At 46.3% G+C, this 18,788-nt stretch overlaps 1 protein-coding gene across 1 annotated transcript in view; it reads left to right on the top strand.

Moving 5' to 3' along the window:
• Positions 1-18,248, top strand: part of HECA (HECA ribonucleoprotein granule regulator) — a 41,542-nt gene extending 23,294 nt beyond the window's left edge. Inside the window, exons 2-4 of the mRNA XM_037045623.1 lie at positions 4,501-5,541; positions 11,662-11,816; positions 14,609-18,248. Of these exons, the coding sequence (XP_036901518.1) occupies positions 4,501-5,541; positions 11,662-11,816; positions 14,609-14,773 (1,361 nt within the window). The 3' untranslated portion in view covers positions 14,774-18,248. The remainder of the gene's footprint in view (positions 1-4,500; positions 5,542-11,661; positions 11,817-14,608) is intronic.
• Positions 18,249-18,788: the final 540 nt, after the last annotated feature.

Raw genomic sequence — 18,788 nt, 5'->3', positions numbered from 1 at the left:
CTGCAATGTAAACAAGCGGGACTGGCAGGTTGGAGGGGGAGCTCATTATTGTTGAGTCTCAGAGGGTAGAGGCAGGGGAGAGATGGCTGTGATGGTCCTGGACAAGGTTGAAGGGACAGGGACTTGGAGCTGTACATGCTCCTCTGGGACCCAGGCGTGTGTTTCGGTGGGAGCTCTCGGCTCGGTTTGCCGTCCCTGTGGCTACCGAGACCTAGTGCGCAGGAAGTGTGCTCAGTGACACACTTGCAGCTTTTTGAGGAAGATATAAATAGGATTTTTCCATAGTAGTCAGCCTTTTTTAATGTGAAAATACTTTTTAAAGAAATATCAAGTCCATCTCAGCATTTAAATTTTAACCTTTGGTATTGGGAATGCAAAGTACAGTTAAGGCATTCTTTGATTTGATTTCGTCAGTCCTGGGTTAGTGTCACTTTGGTTACTGCCATTATATTTCAGGGACATCCCTTTAAGCCTGTTCCTCAGAAGGACTGAAGATAAAAGAACCAAACTTTAACGGACTAATTAACATTTTAAATGACACTGAAGGTCACAGACCAGGTGACTGCAGTTAGTTTACTCAGTTCACAAGCCAGTCTCCTCTTCTGCCTTTGGGTGTGTCGAGGTCTTTTCCATCCGTCTCAGATTGCAGATCCCCCTCCTCTGCTTTGCCTGTCGTGTGGGTCTGTCATGTGCCAGTGTCCTTTCAGGGCACCTGCATTCAGCACCGGATGTGTGCAAGGCCTGGGCCCAGTGGTACCGGAACCCAAAGATGAGTAAGAGGCGTCCTCTGCCAAGTGATCACATGGTGGGGACCAGAATGGGGACTCAACTAAGGTTTGGACCAAACTGTTCTGGAGTCAGGATGCGGGGGGGAAAGGGCAGTCCTGGGGGGACATTGGTGTCTGGAGGTGGGCCTTGTAGGATGGAAGTGGGGGGGGAGGTTTACCATGTGCAGGCCCTGCTCTTAGTGTTACTGGACAAGTGGGGTTCAGCGGCCTGTGGTCCTGCACAGGCATAACTGAGTAATTGGTGGAAGAGGAAAAAGGGAACGGGTTGCCTGATTTTGGGAAACTGGGGACTCTCTTGCTCCAAGCCGTTCTCTTCTACAAAACACAGAAATCCCCTTGTTTCCCCCAAAGCCTGAAATCCAAATTCATGTCCACATACCACTTACCCACAGTTACCTGTCGTTTGGGAGTTCAAGGCTGCTGTGTGAACAAGTTCCCATCTCTCCATTCCTAGACTCACTAATTCTCTCTCTCTGCCAATTGGTGAGGCTGGTGTCGCCACTGCTGCGCCTCAGTTTGCTCCCTCTCCTGGGCGGGCTGGGGTGTGTTGCCAGGTCACTGCGGCTCGTCATGCAAGGAGCTCTGTTTGCGCCTGGCGTCCAAGGCTGCTCATGCCCCCAGGGCCCTCGAACGTTTTCAGCCCCTGCGTCTGTGTGCAGCTCTCAGAGGGAGGGAATGGGGGAGAGGTCCAGGACCCATGCCCCATGTGGCATGGGCCCCAGTGTCCCATAGGCCGCTGCCTGCAAAGCGTGTATTTTGTGGTTTCGTGTGAGCCTGCTCCCCACTGTGAGCGGGCTGGCACCTGCCAGGTCCTGTGAGCACTCCTGTCTCCCCACCCCACTGGGGTGTCGAGGAGAACGCCAAAAAGGCCGAGTTTCTGAGTGCTGTCTGTTTTTTCACCCCCCAATCCCATGAGAGGGGGAAATGTCCAAATTCCCAGCCAGTTCAGGCTAATGTCCACCCCATGCATCAGCCCGCGTGGCATTTCTGCCCCTCCTCTCTGGAAGCAGGTTAGGCGGTTTCTAGCCCTGCACAGGGCAGTGTCTCCTCTGCTCAGGCCAGGTGTTGCCATGCTTACCTTTATAGTGCGTGCGTGTGTGGTGAGCGTTTTGGCTGTGCAGCCTCTGTGCAAGCTGTGTCACAGGCCGCCTTGGTGGTTTACTCTTCCCCTCCCCAGGGTATGGAAGCCTGTCACGCGATTTCAGCCCTCCGCCTTCGGCAGTTCCCAGCCCCTTCCAGACCCCTCTTGGCGTTCCTCCCCTCTTCTGCCCAGCGATCTGGCAGGCCTCTCGGTTACACAGGCACTACCTGTGTATCAGTGTGTTTCATCTTTATGACAGCTGGGTAAGGTGCATTCAGTTATCTGCATTTTTTACACAGAAAATTGATAGAAAGGGAAGTTAAGTAACTTGTCTACCAGCTCATCGGCAGTGCTGCTGGGATTCCAACCCGGGCAGTCTGGTTGCAGAGTCCGTGCTGTGAACTGGCACGTGAGGCAGTCGGGCTGTGGACAAGTGAAGATGAGGGATTGTGGATTCCCAGAGGTAGATGGAGAGGCCACAGTGATCACAGGCATGGAGGCAGACGAGTTGGTTAGGACCGTTTTGCTGAGGTCCTGGAATGCCACACGGAGGGGGCTGATTGGTGGAATGGTATTTGTAGTTCAGTGGACAGTGGTGAGGTCGTGAAGCTTTCTGAGCAGCTCGTGTCCCGCTCCTGTATCCTCAAGCTGCCCTGCGTTTTCGGTGCGTATTTCCCCAGTGGACACACATGCTTAGGTCTCAGCCGTTGAGTCCTCTGCCCATTTTCTTTTCTTCCTTCTAGTGGGACTTTTGGTTAAGAGTTTTTGGAGGGTCACCAGTACTGCTTCTATGTTTTTAGCTCACTGTCCACTCTGTACCTGTCCCCATCATCCCACTGGAACTGTCCTTACTAAGGTGTCACAGACTTGCTCGTTGTTTATTCTGGTCTGTATCTTACCCAGGAGTTCCCAACCAGGGGTGATTCTGTCCCCAGGGGATACCTGGCAATGATGGGAGACCTTTGGGGTGTCACAGGTGAGGGGTGCTGTTACTGGCATCTAGCAGGGGAGCCGATAAATATCAGCACAGCGGGACACTCCCACAGCCCAGACTTGCTGGCCCAGGATATTCAGCAGTGGGGAGGATGAGAGACACTGGTCTCCCCTGGGACTCTGGGACATGTCAGGTCCTCCGTTCTTACAGCTTTCCCAGCTGCCCTGATGGAATTCTCCCATCTTGTCTTCTGGTGAATGCTCAGTGTATTCCTAATCCAGCTCTTTGGGGGACTCTTCTCCAGCCTCTTAGTGTCACTTCCCAGGGTTTCCCCCCACTCTTTACATTCCTTTTGGGCCGGCTCATCAGTCCAGGAGTTTAATCTCCATATCATGTATGTGTGCGTGGCTCCACATCTGTTTTGACAGCTCCAGCCCATCTTTCTGCTCCTCGGTGGTGCACAGGCACTGCCAGCGCGGCAGATTCAAAGAGGGTCGGTCTACAGTCTCCCTCCGAACCTGCGCCTGGCAGTCCCTCTGCGTGGGCCCTCCCACAACACTGAGAGTCACCTGCTGCTGCTGCTGCTGCAGCCCAGGTGCTTGCCGTTTTACACCTGGATTTCTGGAGCCGCCCTCCCCCTGCTGCGGGCCTCCCTGCTTCCAACCTTCTGCCCCACACTGCCACCAGGGCGAGATTTCTAAAACAACTCGGACTGAGGGGTGCTGTGGCTTATTATAGTCCTCATTTAGCTTCTCAGCCACACAGATAAAATGTGAACTGGGCGTGGCAGGTGGAACCTTTGGGATCAGGCCGGCTGGTTCCCCTGGGAGTGAGTGGTACCAGCCTCCAGACGGGCCTTCTGAAAACATTATGGTCGTGGAGGTGACAGGAATCCAGTGGAATTCCGATCCAGTGGAGCATCCTGTTGCCTGCTTTTTGAATAGTTTTTTTTTCTGTTATGAGTTCTAACAGAACAGGGCGACGTTGTGTCACCACATTCCCCTCTTTTCTGGGAATCTGCTTGGCCTCACAGACACCCGAGGGGCTTGTGGTCGGGTGGGGCAGAAAGATCTTGGTGTTCCCACTTTCTGTCTTGATTGTTTTGGAGAGTTCTGATTTTCAACTCCATGACCTGGCAGTGTAAGTCTGCTAGAGCAACAGTTACTTTGTCCAGACACCCCTGCCGTGAGGTGTCCGACCATTCTAGAAGAGACTGGGGGTGAGACCAGTCTGTTCTCTAGTTCCTCTGTGGTATGCAGGATAGCCCCAACGCCACGGCTAAGGGTGTTGAGGGCCCCTTGGGGGCCACCATGTGGACTTGTTGGTTAAGGAGCTTCATCATACTGTTTTCCTAGTCCACGGGAGTGATTTGTTTTTAAAAGAACCCTGCTGCCAGTACTGACATACAGCCAGTTCCACTGTGAAGGATTTGGACTTTTTAAAGCTTTTTGGTGTGCTTTTTAGCAGATAACAAGTATCAGGCCATAAATTCCCTTGGCACAGCACCATTCCAGGAGAAAATGGTAAATGTTGTCTAATCATGCCTGGTGTCATTCCAGTGGTGGCAATTTTGACATCAGAAAAATCGTACTTCTGGCCTGAGTGGGCTCATGTAGGACGGTGGCTTTGCTGTCTGACTCGGTGTCGGCCGAATCCTGTGTCCTGGGTGCTGAGTGTCTCCTTTTGTTTCTCCCCAGAAGCCCCTTGTGCCACGCCCCTGATCTGCAGCTTCGGGAGGCCCGTGGACCTGGAGAAGGACGACTACCAGAAGGTGCAGTGCAACAACGAGCACTGCCCCCACAGCACCTGGATGCACCTGCAGTGCTTCTACGAGTGGGAGAGCAGCATCCTGGTCCAGTTCAACTGCATCGGCCGGGCGCGCAGCTGGAACGAGAAGCAGTGCCGCCAGAACATGTGGACCAAGAAGGGCTACGACCTGGCCTTCCGCTTCTGCTCCTGCCGTTGTGGACAGGGCCACTTAAAGAAGGACACAGACTGGTACCAGGTGAAGCGGATGCAGGATGAGAAGAAGAAGAAGTCAGGGTCAGAGAAGAACACAGGGAGACCCCCCGGAGAGGCGGTGGAGGAGGCAAAGAAGGGCAGGCCCCCTAACAAGCCCCAGAAAGGCCTGAACCACGACCTCCCCCGCCGGCACTCCATGGACCGACAGAACTCCCAAGAGAAGGCCGTCAGCGCTGGGGCCTATGGGGGCCGCTCCCCCTGCGGCTCCCCCGGCCAGTCCCCACCCACTGGCTACTCCATCCTCTCCCCTGCCCACTTCAGTGGCCCCCGCTCCTCCAGATACCTTGGGGAATTCTTAAAGAATGCCATCCATCTTGAGCCCCACAAAAAGGCCATGGCTGGGGGCCACGTATTCCGAAACGCCCACTTTGATTACAGTTCAGCTGGTTTATCCATTCACAGAGGCAGCCACTTTGACGCGCCTGTACAGTTCCTGCGGCGGCTGGACCTCTCTGAGCTCCTCACTCACATCCCCAGGCATAAGTTGAACACTTTCCATGTGCGGATGGAAGACGATGCCCAGATGGGCCAGGGCGAGGATCTGCGCAAGTTCATTCTTGCGGCCCTCAGTGCCAGCCACAGAAATGTTGTAAACTGTGCCCTGTGCCACCGGGCACTCCCCGTGTTCGAACAGTTCCCACTGGTGGATGGGACTCTGTTCTTAAGCCCATCAAGACACGATGAGATTGAATACGATGTTCCTTGTCACCTTCAAGGTACAGGTGTTAATTCACCTTGCCTGCTTTCTGTTTGTTAAGAGCTGGAAAGCAAACCCGATGGGACTCCTCTGTTCTGGCTCAGTTTTAACTGATGGTGCTTTTTTGTTCTAGTCAGGTGCAAGGTACCATTTGAATAGTTGAGCTTTGCCCAGTGAGGGGGTGAAGATGGTAGGAGCCTGCTCTGCTCTGACGGCACCGGACCAGTAGTACAGTTGTCCTGGTGGGCAGTTGTATGTGTTTGTTCTACTGTACTTACAGGGGAGGGTCCCTGGTGTATAGTTTTTCGTAATTGGGAGGAAATTTAGAGAAGGAATTGTATGCAAATGTTACTCACTGTAAAATAGCTGCCTTTGAAGCCTTTGTTAATGTGCCCAGCAAGCTCTGTGTTCCCTTTGATCCACGTAAGTGTATGAAAGGAGGGGTCAGGGAGGGCCAAGGTGTTTTTAGATTATTTGAATTAATCTTGACATGTATGAAATAGGAGCCTTTCTTGATAACAACAGACGGGAAACGGAGGGTTATTGAGAACTCCGTGTATTACCTTGGTGGTGAGGGGCGGGAGTGTATTAATGCTGAGGATGCCGTACTGGGACTTAGTGACATTTCAACCATAAGTTGAGTGACAGNAGCTCTGTGTTCCCTTTGATCCACGTAAGTGTATGAAAGGAGGGGTCAGGGAGGGCCAAGGTGTTTTTAGATTATTTGAATTAATCTTGACATGTATGAAATAGGAGCCTTTCTTGATAACAACAGACGGGAAACGGAGGGTTATTGAGAACTCCGTGTATTACCTTGGTGGTGAGGGGCGGGAGTGTATTAATGCTGAGGATGCCGTACCGGGACTTAGTGACATTTCAACCGTAAGTTGAGTGACAGGGTGACAATCTGTCAGTGCATGTGGCTCTGTTGAATTTATGTGAAGCTGGGATGCATGTCATATCTTTTTAACTTTCGAAGTGTGCTAAAAAAAAAAGCCTGTAGTGAAAATGATACATCCCCATGTATCTTTTCATCCCACCAACCCTGGCTATCTCAGTTCCCAAGGATGCTTTTAAATCTTATCTGATTCTTTTGGTTTTTACCATCGTAATTTTAAAACTGGTATCTTCATTCTCTGATTTTAGATATTAGGTACTAACTTACTTTTAAGGTGGATGACTATGCTTTCATGCATCTTTCTTTTTCTCTCAGGATATCACAATTCTTGGTTGTTTCTTTTTTTTACTATTAGTGTGGAAATATTTAGTGTCGAGCCAAGAAGTGTAGGTACATATATTTCCTGTATAGAGTACAGTGTATTTTAGGACACCTTTTGTTTTTATTGAAGTTAATAAATGCTTCACGTTTCACTTGCTTTGCCTTTTTTGAATCTTTGGCTGGTTGTTCTCACTCTGAAGCAGCAATAAAAACTGCCTTGCAAAAACATTTCCACATACCTGTGACATTTAAGGACTTTTCTTCCTAGAAATTTCCCTCACGGAAACTCCATCTTCCTGCCCCCGTCTGTCCTGCTGCACTCAGTTCCTCCTTTGCTACACATAGTTGTCCTTCCGGGAATTTCTTCAATTCTTTTCTATTTTTTTCCTTTGGCATCCTAGGCCCCACATTTTCTTTTTCCCCGATTTATTCCCTGAGCTTGTCAAACATCCCCTAGGAGCTTTCTGACGCAGGGAGCGTGTAAGTAGGTGTTTGGAGACTTAGAAAGTCTGAGACTATCTTGAGTCTGCCTTCACGCTTGATTGCTGTTTGCATGGGTATAGTCTTCCACGTTACAATTATTTTCCCCTTAGAATTTCTAAGGCATTTTCTTCGCTGTCTCCTGTCTTCTAATGTTATCGAGAAGTCTAACGTGATTCCTGTCCCTTTACCCCGCCCTATGTCTCTTTCTCCCCAGTGTTCTGAAGTTTCACCCTGACACAGGTCTTTATTGTTATCTTTTTCATCCATTGTACAGAGTGCTTCCTTGGCTTTTTGACTTTGTAAACTTATGGTCTTAGGGAAATCAACTTTTTGTTTTTATTATATATTTTGGCCCTATTGTTTATCTCATTATTTTAATTCTGCTTTCTGGAAGATTTTTTTGATTTTATATTCCAGTGTTTTTACCTAAAGATTTTGTTTTCATATTTCTAATTTCCGAGAGCTCTTTTTAATAATGTCCTGGTCTTGTGTGTTTCATGGGTGCAGTTTCTCCTCTTTCTCAGCAGGGAAAGAGAGCTGAAGTGGCAGGGAGTGGTCTTACTCATTTTCCAGTGTTTCACCTCATCCCCTGTGTCTTTCTGAGCCTTTGTCATCAGGCCTACCACTCCACAACTTAGTGGCTTAAAGCAGTGCGGGTTTATAATTCCTTGCAGCTCTCTGGATTGTCTGGGTAGGATGGCTTCTCTCTCTCTCACCTGGAATGGGCCTGCGAGTTGGCCTCAGGAGCCTCAGCTAGAAATGCTCGTCCTGGTTCTCTCTGCCTGTCACCTCCCAGGCTGGCCTGGGCTTCACGGCATTCTCAGGACACCATTCAGGACGCTGAGAGTCTCTCCCTTGGGCTCCTTCAGGTCCAAGAAACTTACGCTTGGACCCGAGTAACATCACTTCTGTCACACTTTGTTCCTCAAAGTAAGTTTAAGACTAGCCCAGACTCGGGATGATTAACTAGACTGTGCTTCTTGATGGGAAAATTGGCAGAGAGTGCGTGGTTGCTTGTGTACTGCCCCACTGCTTCCCTCTCAGCGCCTCTTCCCACTCGTCTCTGTGCTGGGTGTCCAGTTCCAGAGTGAATCGTTTACCCTTCCTCCATTCAGTTTTTTTTTTAAAGTAGATTTTATTTATTTTTAGAGGGGGGGGGAGAAACAATGATGATCGTAGATGAAGAAAAACGTAGATCAGTTGCCTCTCTCACACCCCAACTGGGGACCGGGCTGGCAACCCAGGCATGTGCCCTGGCCAAGAATCCGACTGGCAGCCTCTCGGTCCCCAGGATGGCGCTCAGTCCCCTGAGCCACACCAGCCAGGCCATCCAATTTCTGATCACATACTCTGCTTCAGGTTTGAGGGGCCTCTTAGTTTCATGAAACGTGGAGTTGTTGTTTTTCCCTGTGCTTTGTGCTATTTGGGGATGATTTTAGAGCATAGTAAATTGAAATGCCTTTAGTTCACCATTTTTAGGTCGGAAATGTTCTTTATGAAGATACTTAAGGGTACAAGGGTAGAGGGTATGTGAGAATAGTGTTGTTCTTTTTCTACTCATGATGGACAGTTTTTGTTTTTGTTTTTTTTTTCATTTAACTCGCTCAGATTTCATGTGCTGGGTACTATCAGTCCTTGCCTTTCACTAGTGTAGAATTTAGGATATGTGATGCTTTTATAAAAATGTAGCTAACTCCCAGGCATACAGCCCTAGTGCTACCAGGGGACCTAGTGACGCCTGGATAGTATTATATACAGTAGGGGTCCTATAATTTCCAAGGAGGAAGGGGCCACTCGGCCTGGGCAGTCAGAGGCAATCTGAAGGCACAAATTTAGGTTGAGGTTCTAGTCACACCAGGTGTGTGTTAGTAAGAGGAAAGGGGGCAATGTGCAAGGGAAGGGTGGTTTAAAAAGTTGGGGGAGGCCCTGGCTGGCGTAGCTCAGTGGATTGAGCGTGGGCCTGCGAACCAGATGATTGCGGTTCAATTCCCAGCCAGGGCCACATGCCTGGGTTGCAGGCCGGTTCCTTGCAGGCTAACTACCAGCAGGGGATGCACAAAAGGCAACCATACATTGATGTTTCTCTCCCTCTCTCCTTCCCCTCTAAAGATATATAAATAAATAAAATCTTAAAAAAAAAGATTTCCTTTAAAAAAAAAAAATAAAAAGTTGGGGGAGAGAGAACTGCAGAGAACCATTTGGTTGAGTGGAGGTTCTGGCCTGGAGAATGACTAGGGTAGACGGAGAGCAGGTTGTAGGTACACTTTCAAGCTGTGATAAAGAGCTTTGCTAAGTTCTTTAGCAAAGAACTTAGCATGGGGCCGTGGAATGTGCCAGGGTTTTTATCGTCACATCTTTGAGAAGTCCATGCAACCCTTTTTATATAGCAGGCTAGTGTGGACCACCTCTCTGTCACAGAGGCCTTAAGGCATGATCAGCTCTGATGGAAAAGGCCACCTTCCCGGCCACAGACTCCAGGCTGCGGTTGCTTATGTGCCGCTGAAATAACTTCTCGCTTCCAGGGTGGGCCCCGAGGATTGTCACTCCCTTGCCGTTCCCTTCACCGTCACCGCTGGCCCCAGCCTTCAGCTCTGTTCTCTGGCTCTTCCTCTGATAAGATGTTTGTCTTTGATTTTAATGATTTATTAAGATCGATCTACTGAGGAGGTTTTTATTGTACTCAGTTCCCACTTGGAACCACAGGTGCCTGTTCTCTCAGGAATCTGCTTTGTGTTTGATCTCACAACCCTAGAGCTCAGAAATTTAAACTTCTCTGTATTTAGGACAATGTATAATAGTGTCTGAAACAACTGTAGAAACTTGGTCCACACCAGGAGCTCCTGTGAGTTTGTCCAGAGGTTAGCAGTGAGGCAGGTGAGAGCTGAATCCTCTCTGTTTCACTTCCTTCTACCTGAAGTGGGAATAACAAACACCTCCTTTATAGTGTTGCCATGCGGGTTAAGGGAAACGGTTCATGTAGCCTCAGAGCACAGTGCCAGGCCCTTGGTAAGCCCCCGACCCAGTACACGTCCCATCAGCTTCGTCAGGGTGGTAATGGCACCTGACCTCCGTGTCTCCTCCTGCCCCAGCACTTCCTAGCAGCTGCCTGGGTGTCTGAATATCTGGGAATTGTGGTGAGTAAATCCAGGATGGAGACTGGAAATAAAGTGTTTTCTAGTGTCTTCTGGATTCTTGGATTGACATCCTGAAATGTCCCCCGGCCACTGTGAGAGCGCATGGTGCGTGAGACCTCTTCATTGTCAATCCAATGAATTGCCCCCTAGGGCAGAGGTGGACTGTACTGCAAGAAGCTCTTGTCACCCTTCTATTTTTGACAATAATGGCCCAAGGTTGTATAGTCTTTGACTGTTCACACGCCCCTCGTTCATCCAACATACAATTATGGAGTGCTTTCCACATTGCAGGCACTGTGCTAGACTCTGAGCCTACAAGGATGAGTAACCCTCGTCCTCAAAGAGGGAGAGAACGTGTGTAGAAGGTGTCCCTGAAGCACTGCGTGCCCTTCTCCAGTGCAAGGAGCATGCTGGTCCTAAGCACTGAGAGGACAAGGGCCATGGTCTGGCTAATGGCAGTGCGTGGCCCATTTTGAATAGAAAGCCACGAAGGGGCATGTGTGCTCCTGATAGTAGTTTTTAGCAAAGTGCAACTTCCTGCTCCCCGTGTGGAGAGCAGCAGTGTTACACACAGTCCAGGCAGACCGGGACACTGACTCTTCCGTGATAGGAACCCTAACCTTCCCATACAGGCTGGGTGGCATTTTTCCCTTAGGTGTTGATAAATAATGGAGGAATGGGGATACAACTTCTAAGAGCCCAGTAAGTAACACGACATTGAATAGCTTTTGAAATGCCACTTACTAATGAGATACAGTTCTGGTTTCTACATTAGATGTGATGATGGCTGAGCAATTTTCGAGACAAGGGCAATTAACATAGTACTTTGGGCTGTGCTAAAATTCTGGGCTACCAATACCAGGATAGACTTCTGGCGTTATCACGGGGCTTGTTAATAGATGAGAGATCCCATGAATATGGGCCAGGGTTGCTGGTTCAGTCTCTGTGCCACACACAGGCTTCTGAGCAGAAAGTCCTGCATAGTCACAGGTCATTTTGAGCACCTGAAGCTTGGTCATTTGAGTTTGGACGTCCAAATTTTAGACCTGGCAACGCTTTTTGGGAAAGGGAATTAATGCACTATTTAATAAGATTGAACTTAAAGTACCTGTTTCATTGACAGTAGTTGCAATTTATCATTATTCTAAAAGGACGACTTGGGGATATGTGATGTGTTTTGCTCTTTACATTTATCCAAATGATAAAATATACAGTTGATAGATGAGCCAACTTTTAATCTCCTTTGGAGACAAAAGGTGGTTTCCTCGACGGCCACTCTCAGCACCGTGTCTTCTGTGCACAGGGAGGCTCATGCACCTGTACGCCGTGTGCGTGGACTGCCTGGAGGGGGTGCACAAGATCATCTGCATCAAGTGTAAGTCGCGGTGGGACGGCAGCTGGCACCAGCTGGGCACCATGTACACCTACGACATCCTGGCCGCCTCTCCGTGCTGTCAGGTTGGTATCGGCCCCACAGAATGAGCAGGGGGTGACATCAGGCTTCTGCTCCCAGGTGAATGTAGAGGAGTTAGAATGAGCGTTGCAGTTGGGGCTGGGGAGGCGGAGGGCACGGGGAAGGGGCTTTAGCAGTGAGCATTCAGGAGACCCCTCCATAGTCCGCCAGTGGTGGTTGATCGACTACAGTGTGGTGTAGCTGTTCTTGGACTACTATGCAGTCATGGAAAGGTATTGTGGTGATATTTCTAGTAAAAATATGATAACAAATGGCTTATAAGTAGATTATAAATGCTTCCATTTATAAAAAGAACATGAAAAAGCATCGGGTAACGAGTTATCAGGTAGTTTCTAGATGTGGGATGCTTAGTGGTCCCTTAGTTTTCTCTTTGCTTACTTTCATTTTCTAATGTTTTATATGGTTAACATACACCTACTGCTAATAAGCAAAAGTTATTATTTAGAAGAAAGCAGAAAGCTTCACTTTCCTTACTAGATAAGATTTCCTTTCGGTTTCCTTCCTTTGGGACAGTACAGTTACCCAGGAGTTGCCCACCTTGTATGGTGTTTGAGGCGGACGTGAAAGATTTGCAACCCTCAAAGCCCTGCTAGGAGCAGGCTTTGAGCACTGCTAAGGAAGCATCTGAAACCCAGCTGTCATCAGGAAAAGGGGGAAATATTAATATGCAAGTTAAAGAAGTTCGTAGAAACACAGGAGAGGACAGAATCCTTGGAAATGCATTGTTTTACTCACATTTTCAAATGCTTGGGAAAAGCAGGCACCTGTTATGCAATTCCTTGATCTTGTGGATAGGAGAGAGATTTTCCTTTGCTCTTCAGTGGCCAAGGCTGGTTTTAATAAAGTGATGAACACTTCATTGGTGTATCACATAGTTTTGCATCTTTGACATTATGGTTTGGTTTTTGTAAAGAGGATAGCCTTACTATTCATAGTTTATTCAGAAGATATCCAGTGTTGGTTGAATGAAAATGTTGGCAGAGTTCATATTTCAGTATAGACACTGTACTTCGTCTATAGTAGTGATCTTAAAAGTGAAATACAGCCATGACAGACCTAAATGGCCATCCATAGCCTGTCATTGGATTCCAGATAGAACTGGCTACTTGTACACTATTCCAATACGTGGGCCACATTTCCATCTTAAAACTTGGCTTTGGAAATGAGATATCATAGTCTTTTAGTTATTCACTGTGGCATTTTATAATATTGTGCTTTAATGCCAGCTCATGAGGTGAGACACACAAAAGGAAGTGGCTTTACTCTCTTCACACACACTCCAGGGAAGGTTGTCTTTTAGAGAAAGAAGGAAATGAGAGAATGTTCGGGTCTGTAACTCTGGGGTGTTAGCACTTGGAAGGGCCTGGGCCATCTAGTCCAGACTCCTTGTTTTCCACATACAGTGGACGCTTAGAAAATTAGAACATTTTCCATAAATGTGTCAGAGCCACAGCCGAAACCTGTGACTCCCTGGCTGGTGTTCTAGTTCAGCACTGAAAGTGGTGGGATTATCTCCTCTCCTTGAAGAGGGAGCCACCCCGTCACGCCCAGCCTGCTGGCACTTAACTGTATCTTTCCACCTTAAAACCATTTAAGCCCAGACCTTCATTTTCTCCCCCCTTCCCCCCCACAACAGAAATGGAAAACATGTTTGATTGTTGTTTGGCTTTAAAAATATCTATTAACTATAATTATTGTGAAGGTACAAATATTAGACATAACTAAGAGATGAAGCCAAGTTTTCCAATAAAACTTTAAGCCAAAAGTAAGCAATGATTAGTTACAGAAAGGTAAAACAAATTAAAGATGGATGTTTGCTCAGAATCTCACTTTTAATGTTGTTCTAAGAGATACCAGTAAGTTACAAGGGAGGTCATCCCCGGTTACAGACTGGTAGGCTAGGAGAGAGGGCTCTGAAATAAGCTACTTTGGCTCGAATCTCACTCAGCCTTTCCATCTACTGACAGTGTGGTCTTGAGCAGGTTACTTTTCCCCCCGTGTGCTGAGTTTCATCGTCTACAACTTCACATAACACTATCCACCGCACAGGAGTGTTTTGAGGGCAAAATGAGGTTACATACTTCTCTGTTACATTTTTGGAATGAATCCAAATTGGGAATCTGTTGTGTTATTGCTTCTGGTTATTCACATAAGGCCTGTTGGTGCAGGCCTCTCCTGTGGTACCCGTCAAGAGAGGCCCAGGCACGAATCAAGACGCACCCTGCTGGAGGGTTCCAGAACCTCTGGGCGTGTGAGGCTCTGCTCCCTGGGTGGTTCATTTTGCTTGTGCATTTTAGGGAAATTTTATTTTTACACAAAGATCACATAAATATAATGAGAGGTAGAATGAAAAATGTGTATGAGTTTTTAAAATAAATTTAAATCTTCAAAGAAGTTTATACAGGTTTGCGGGGAGAGTCAACCTCAGCCACTTTTTGAAATCTGGAGGGAAGGTATGTCCTGTTGTTAGGGGGCTTCAGTGGGGAAATTTAGGGCAGTGCAAGTGTACATTTTCTTCTGTGAGCAGACGCCTAGTAGCAGGGCTTCATATGGGGAGAGGAGTCAGGAGTTAACCTTCAGACTAAGGATGAATACCGACCCCACGTCTTACACATGTCCGGTGCTTTGCTCCCCAGTTTTGGTAATGAAAGGGTACTTTACTAGGCTCTGGACCAGTTTCCCAGCTCCAGCAACCTTGCACTTGGGCTCCTCCGGTGACTTGGGCAGTGTCGGGAGGCGGAGGCTGTGGTGGCTCACGGTGCGTGTCTCCACACAGGCGCGGCTGAACTGCAAGCACTGCGGGAAGCCCGTGATCGACGTGCGGATCGGGATGCAGTACTTCTCCGAGTACAGCAACGTCCAGCAGTGTCCACACTGTGGGAACCTGGACTACCATTTTGTGAAGCCATTTTCCTCCTTTAAAGTTCTCGAAGCTTATTGATGAAAGCTTTGCTTTGGTAATAGCTATTTTGTTGATATTATTACTTTATTACATATCTTTTCTAGGCAAACGTTCTGTGACGTTAACTTCTTTTCTAATGTAAAGGAGGGCTCCTTTGTGTGTGTGCCCCACTAAAATGGGGGTGCCCTTGCTCTCTCCTGACTCGGGAGTGTTAGTCTGTGGCCGTGACCAGAGCTCAGGGGGGGGCCCTCTGAGTTCCAGGTATTGAGTCCCCATCACAGAGAGTCTCCATGCAGCGTTCAAGGTGATGAGGAGGATGGCGTGAGTTTAGGAGAGGGACTATGGGGTTGTAAACTAAGAGCCTGGGAGGAGTTGGGAGTACACTCCTTACACGGTGACCTTTAAAGACCCACGTTTAGACCCACCTCCTCTGGGCCTTGGGAAGATGTGGCAAGTGAGTGTGAGTCTGTGCCTGGGAGTTGACCGTGTGTCCGTCCACCTTGGCTCTGTCTCCACAGCGCACATTGACGTGCAGTTCACATGCACCGCCAGAGTATTTGGAGGTGAATGCAAGTGCTGTTTCCATCGCTGTTGTGATTTAATGGTTTTCATACTGAAATAGTGTCCAAATTGTGAGACATATGAAAGCTACTGGTATTGCAAGTATTTTTAGGTAAGCTGAGCTAAAACAGAATATGCTAAATGAGTTTGGGAATGATGCACACTCATTCAGGAGGGCAAAAGGCAGGAATTGTGATATGAATGTGGTCCCATTAGCCCCTAAGGATTGATGAATAGCGTGGTTTGGGCAGCTCCAGTTCCGACAGGTTGCACTGTCGAAGGGCCATTTCACATCAGATCCTTCTTACAGGTAAATCTCATGGCCAGACCTCACTGGGGAGTTAGAGAACCAACATGGCCACACTTACCGTCCCCAAATCGCATACAGCTACCTTGTACCCATTTAATGCTGAGTTTCCAAAATCAAAGATTTGACCCTAGGAAGGAAAGGGAAAAAATTACTTGTGAGAGTATGAGGAAAATATTAATTTTAATATTTCTGTTTTAAGTATATTTCATTTTGGAAAATCACTGATTTGAAAACAGGTCATTCGGAAGGTCTCTGTGATACCGTACCATTGGGGAGAAAAGATGATAATTTATACTTAACTCCCAGAGCCTTGGGCTTTCCAGAATACAGTTTTCGGTCATTAGCTCTTAGTGATTTAGATGGACATACACCCTATGCCCTTATAGACTTGAAATTGGAGTATCAGTGCTCAAAAGTGAGTTTGACGATTTCAGAGATGACATACATACATGCTAAATGAATGCTTAAAATAATCATTATTCTATGGATAGCCAGCTTTGGAGTTATGTGAACATTTATGTTATTTACTTGGTTTATACCATTTTTCCCCCCTCAGAAAAAGTTACTTTTCCTCTCAGAAGTATTTAGGCATTAATGCAAGTAGGCTTCAGTTCTACATGAAATGTTTGATGTTTTGTTTGAAACAACACGGCCTTAAAACGAAACCAGTAGAGTAATATTCTTCATCTTTCAGTTTGCTATCTAGTTCGCTGTTTGATCTGAAAAATATTTCACAACAGGGGAAATGCTCAATGCCAGTAAGAAGCAGAAAATTGTTACTAATCCAGCAGTATTTGATGCTACCAAGAGAGGTCTATGGGACATGACCCTTGCGCAATTGGTTTTAATACGAGAGTTGTAATTGTGAGTTCACTATCTCCCCATGGATTCTCTGATGTACTCAAGTACAAAAGTTTTTCTTGTCTTCTGAGCACCATTTGCATTTTTCTTCTGAATTTAAAATGAATAGTAAACTGTTTGTAATGCTGTTCTTTTAACCTACCTACATTTCTGTAAAGGAACCTGCTCATATTGTTGTTCTCAAGTGTAAAGTTTCTGCACAGATTGCACTCAGTGAGCTCCTCATTCTAAAACTGCTGTGAGTTCAGTGGCTGATGCATTCATTAGTTTCCTCCTTTTGTTGTTTTCGACTCCCTAAAAATAAGTAAGATGAGGTTTCACTGAAATCAGGTAAAATTCGCTTTTGGCCTTTAGTTTGGTGATAAAGTTAGGGTTCTGCTGATGCTGCGTTTCCTGAAAGGAGAGATGCGGGTATCACGCTTAAGAACATCTTTGCCTTGAAGGCAGTGTGTTCTTTTAAAATGGAATATTTGGTTGATTTGAGAATAAAATATAATTGATTGTGCTATAACGTAAAGAATAAAACTTGTTTCGGGAATCTGCTGACCTTAATATTTTCCCCATGCTTCCTCAAAGGACTTTGTTCTGCGTACCTTGATGGAAATTGGAATATGTCAAAAAAAATGAGTATTTTTGTTGTGGTTTGGATATTAAGAGATATTAGTCACCTAAGAGATCCATTTTCTGGTTTTCTGATGAATAGTGTTCAATAATATGAACCACTCATAACTGACTTAAAATATCAAAGCTATTTTTTATCTATTCTCTTTTTATCATTTATTTTTAAGCGTTGTATACGTTGAACAAATGGAATTATTTGCATTAGTTTAGTGAGAAAACAATTTCTGTTGGTCTCATCATTTCCCTTCAGGCCAACTCAGTTCTCTACTTTCTTGTGGCATCTGAAGCAGTTAATATACTGGGTTTATACCTTAAAAGATAGACATTGGCCACAGAATTGGGGTCAGTGATCCCATTCTACTTAAGGAAGAGCTTTCCCCAGTCTTGATTTTGTAGTTATTGTATAAGAAGTTCATTTTCAGAATAAAAAGTATTTTTCTGTCTGTTTGGGGCAAAGTAATTCATCAGAGAATAGTATTAGGTGTTTAAATCCTGAAGCTAACAGACCACCAGAACTAACCTGCTTAAATCTTTTACTTTGTCCTGTAAGACCAATGCTTAACGTGCAGCCTGCTCTCCTGCACCAGGGCCAGCGACTCTCCTTCACGTTCCCCTTAGCCTCCCGGTGGCAGCTGTTGCAGAATTGTAGCTGCAGGCTTCCCCCGGGGGAGGGGGGGGGGCAACGTGGAGAAAGGGCTCCTGGTCGGTGTTTTGGTTCCTATGACTGGATGCTGCCTAACTCAGCTCATCTCCATGTCCTGTTGACTTTATTATTATTCCAGGTAATTGAAAGGAAACATAATGGGCATTTTTAAAACCAGCTCAAACTATGTACTTGTCAGTAAAGATTTCTTGTCAAGATATCTTGGATTGCACTTTTGTGGAGGGAAGACAGTGTAAATACTTAAGGAATGTTGATAAAATTGACACATTTGGTTATGGAATTGTGTGTGATGTTAGAAGGTTTCTGTTTGTGAACTGTATGTAATAAAAATAATAAAACTTCAAAAACTAGCTTTGTACTTTCTTCGGTGTGGCACTTTATTTTTTTTGCTTGGAATTGTTGACAGGAATCATACTGGAGAAAACTCTGAGGTTTTGTTCACTATTCAGGTAACCATTCAAAGTCACTACTGCAGTTAATAAAAACTATGAACTTTTTATGCTGTTTGAAAGTGGTTTTTCACATGTAAACTCCCCCTGCAGCAAAATAAACATTCTGGATAACAGTCAAATCCCTAGGAATAATCTAAAATTATTGTTCTAGTTATAGGGAATTCTATCAAATAGATACATAATCCTATTCTACAAATTTTTTTTTTGGTTCTTAGGTGTGTAACATTTTTATCATGAAAAGATTTGATCACATGCTTCTTCATTATAGGAAAACGAAAACTGAGTTGTAATTAAACTTCTTACTGACTTTATGAACTTTAAACAAGTGTAGTCTATCTTTCACAACTTCTTGTCCCCTTCATTTCTTTTTTTTGAGCCCTCCTCAGTTTTTGAAACATTCAGCAAGTATACTTTCAAGCTTACATATATGCTCAATAACTTAAAAAACTTTTTTATTGATTGATTTTAGAGAGAGAAACATCAATTTGTTGTTCCACGTGTTTATGGATTCATTGTTTGGCTCTCATGTGCCGTGATCGGGGAGCAAACTTGCAACCAGGGCATATCAGGACGATGCTCTAACCA

This window comes from Sturnira hondurensis, unplaced genomic scaffold, assembly GCF_014824575.4.
Source record: "Sturnira hondurensis isolate 20B ecotype Veracruz unplaced genomic scaffold, ASM1482457v3 Scaffold0004474, whole genome shotgun sequence".
Classification (NCBI taxonomy): Eukaryota; Metazoa; Chordata; class Mammalia; order Chiroptera; family Phyllostomidae; genus Sturnira; species Sturnira hondurensis.
This window is presented reverse-complemented; position numbering and strand designations above follow the sequence as displayed.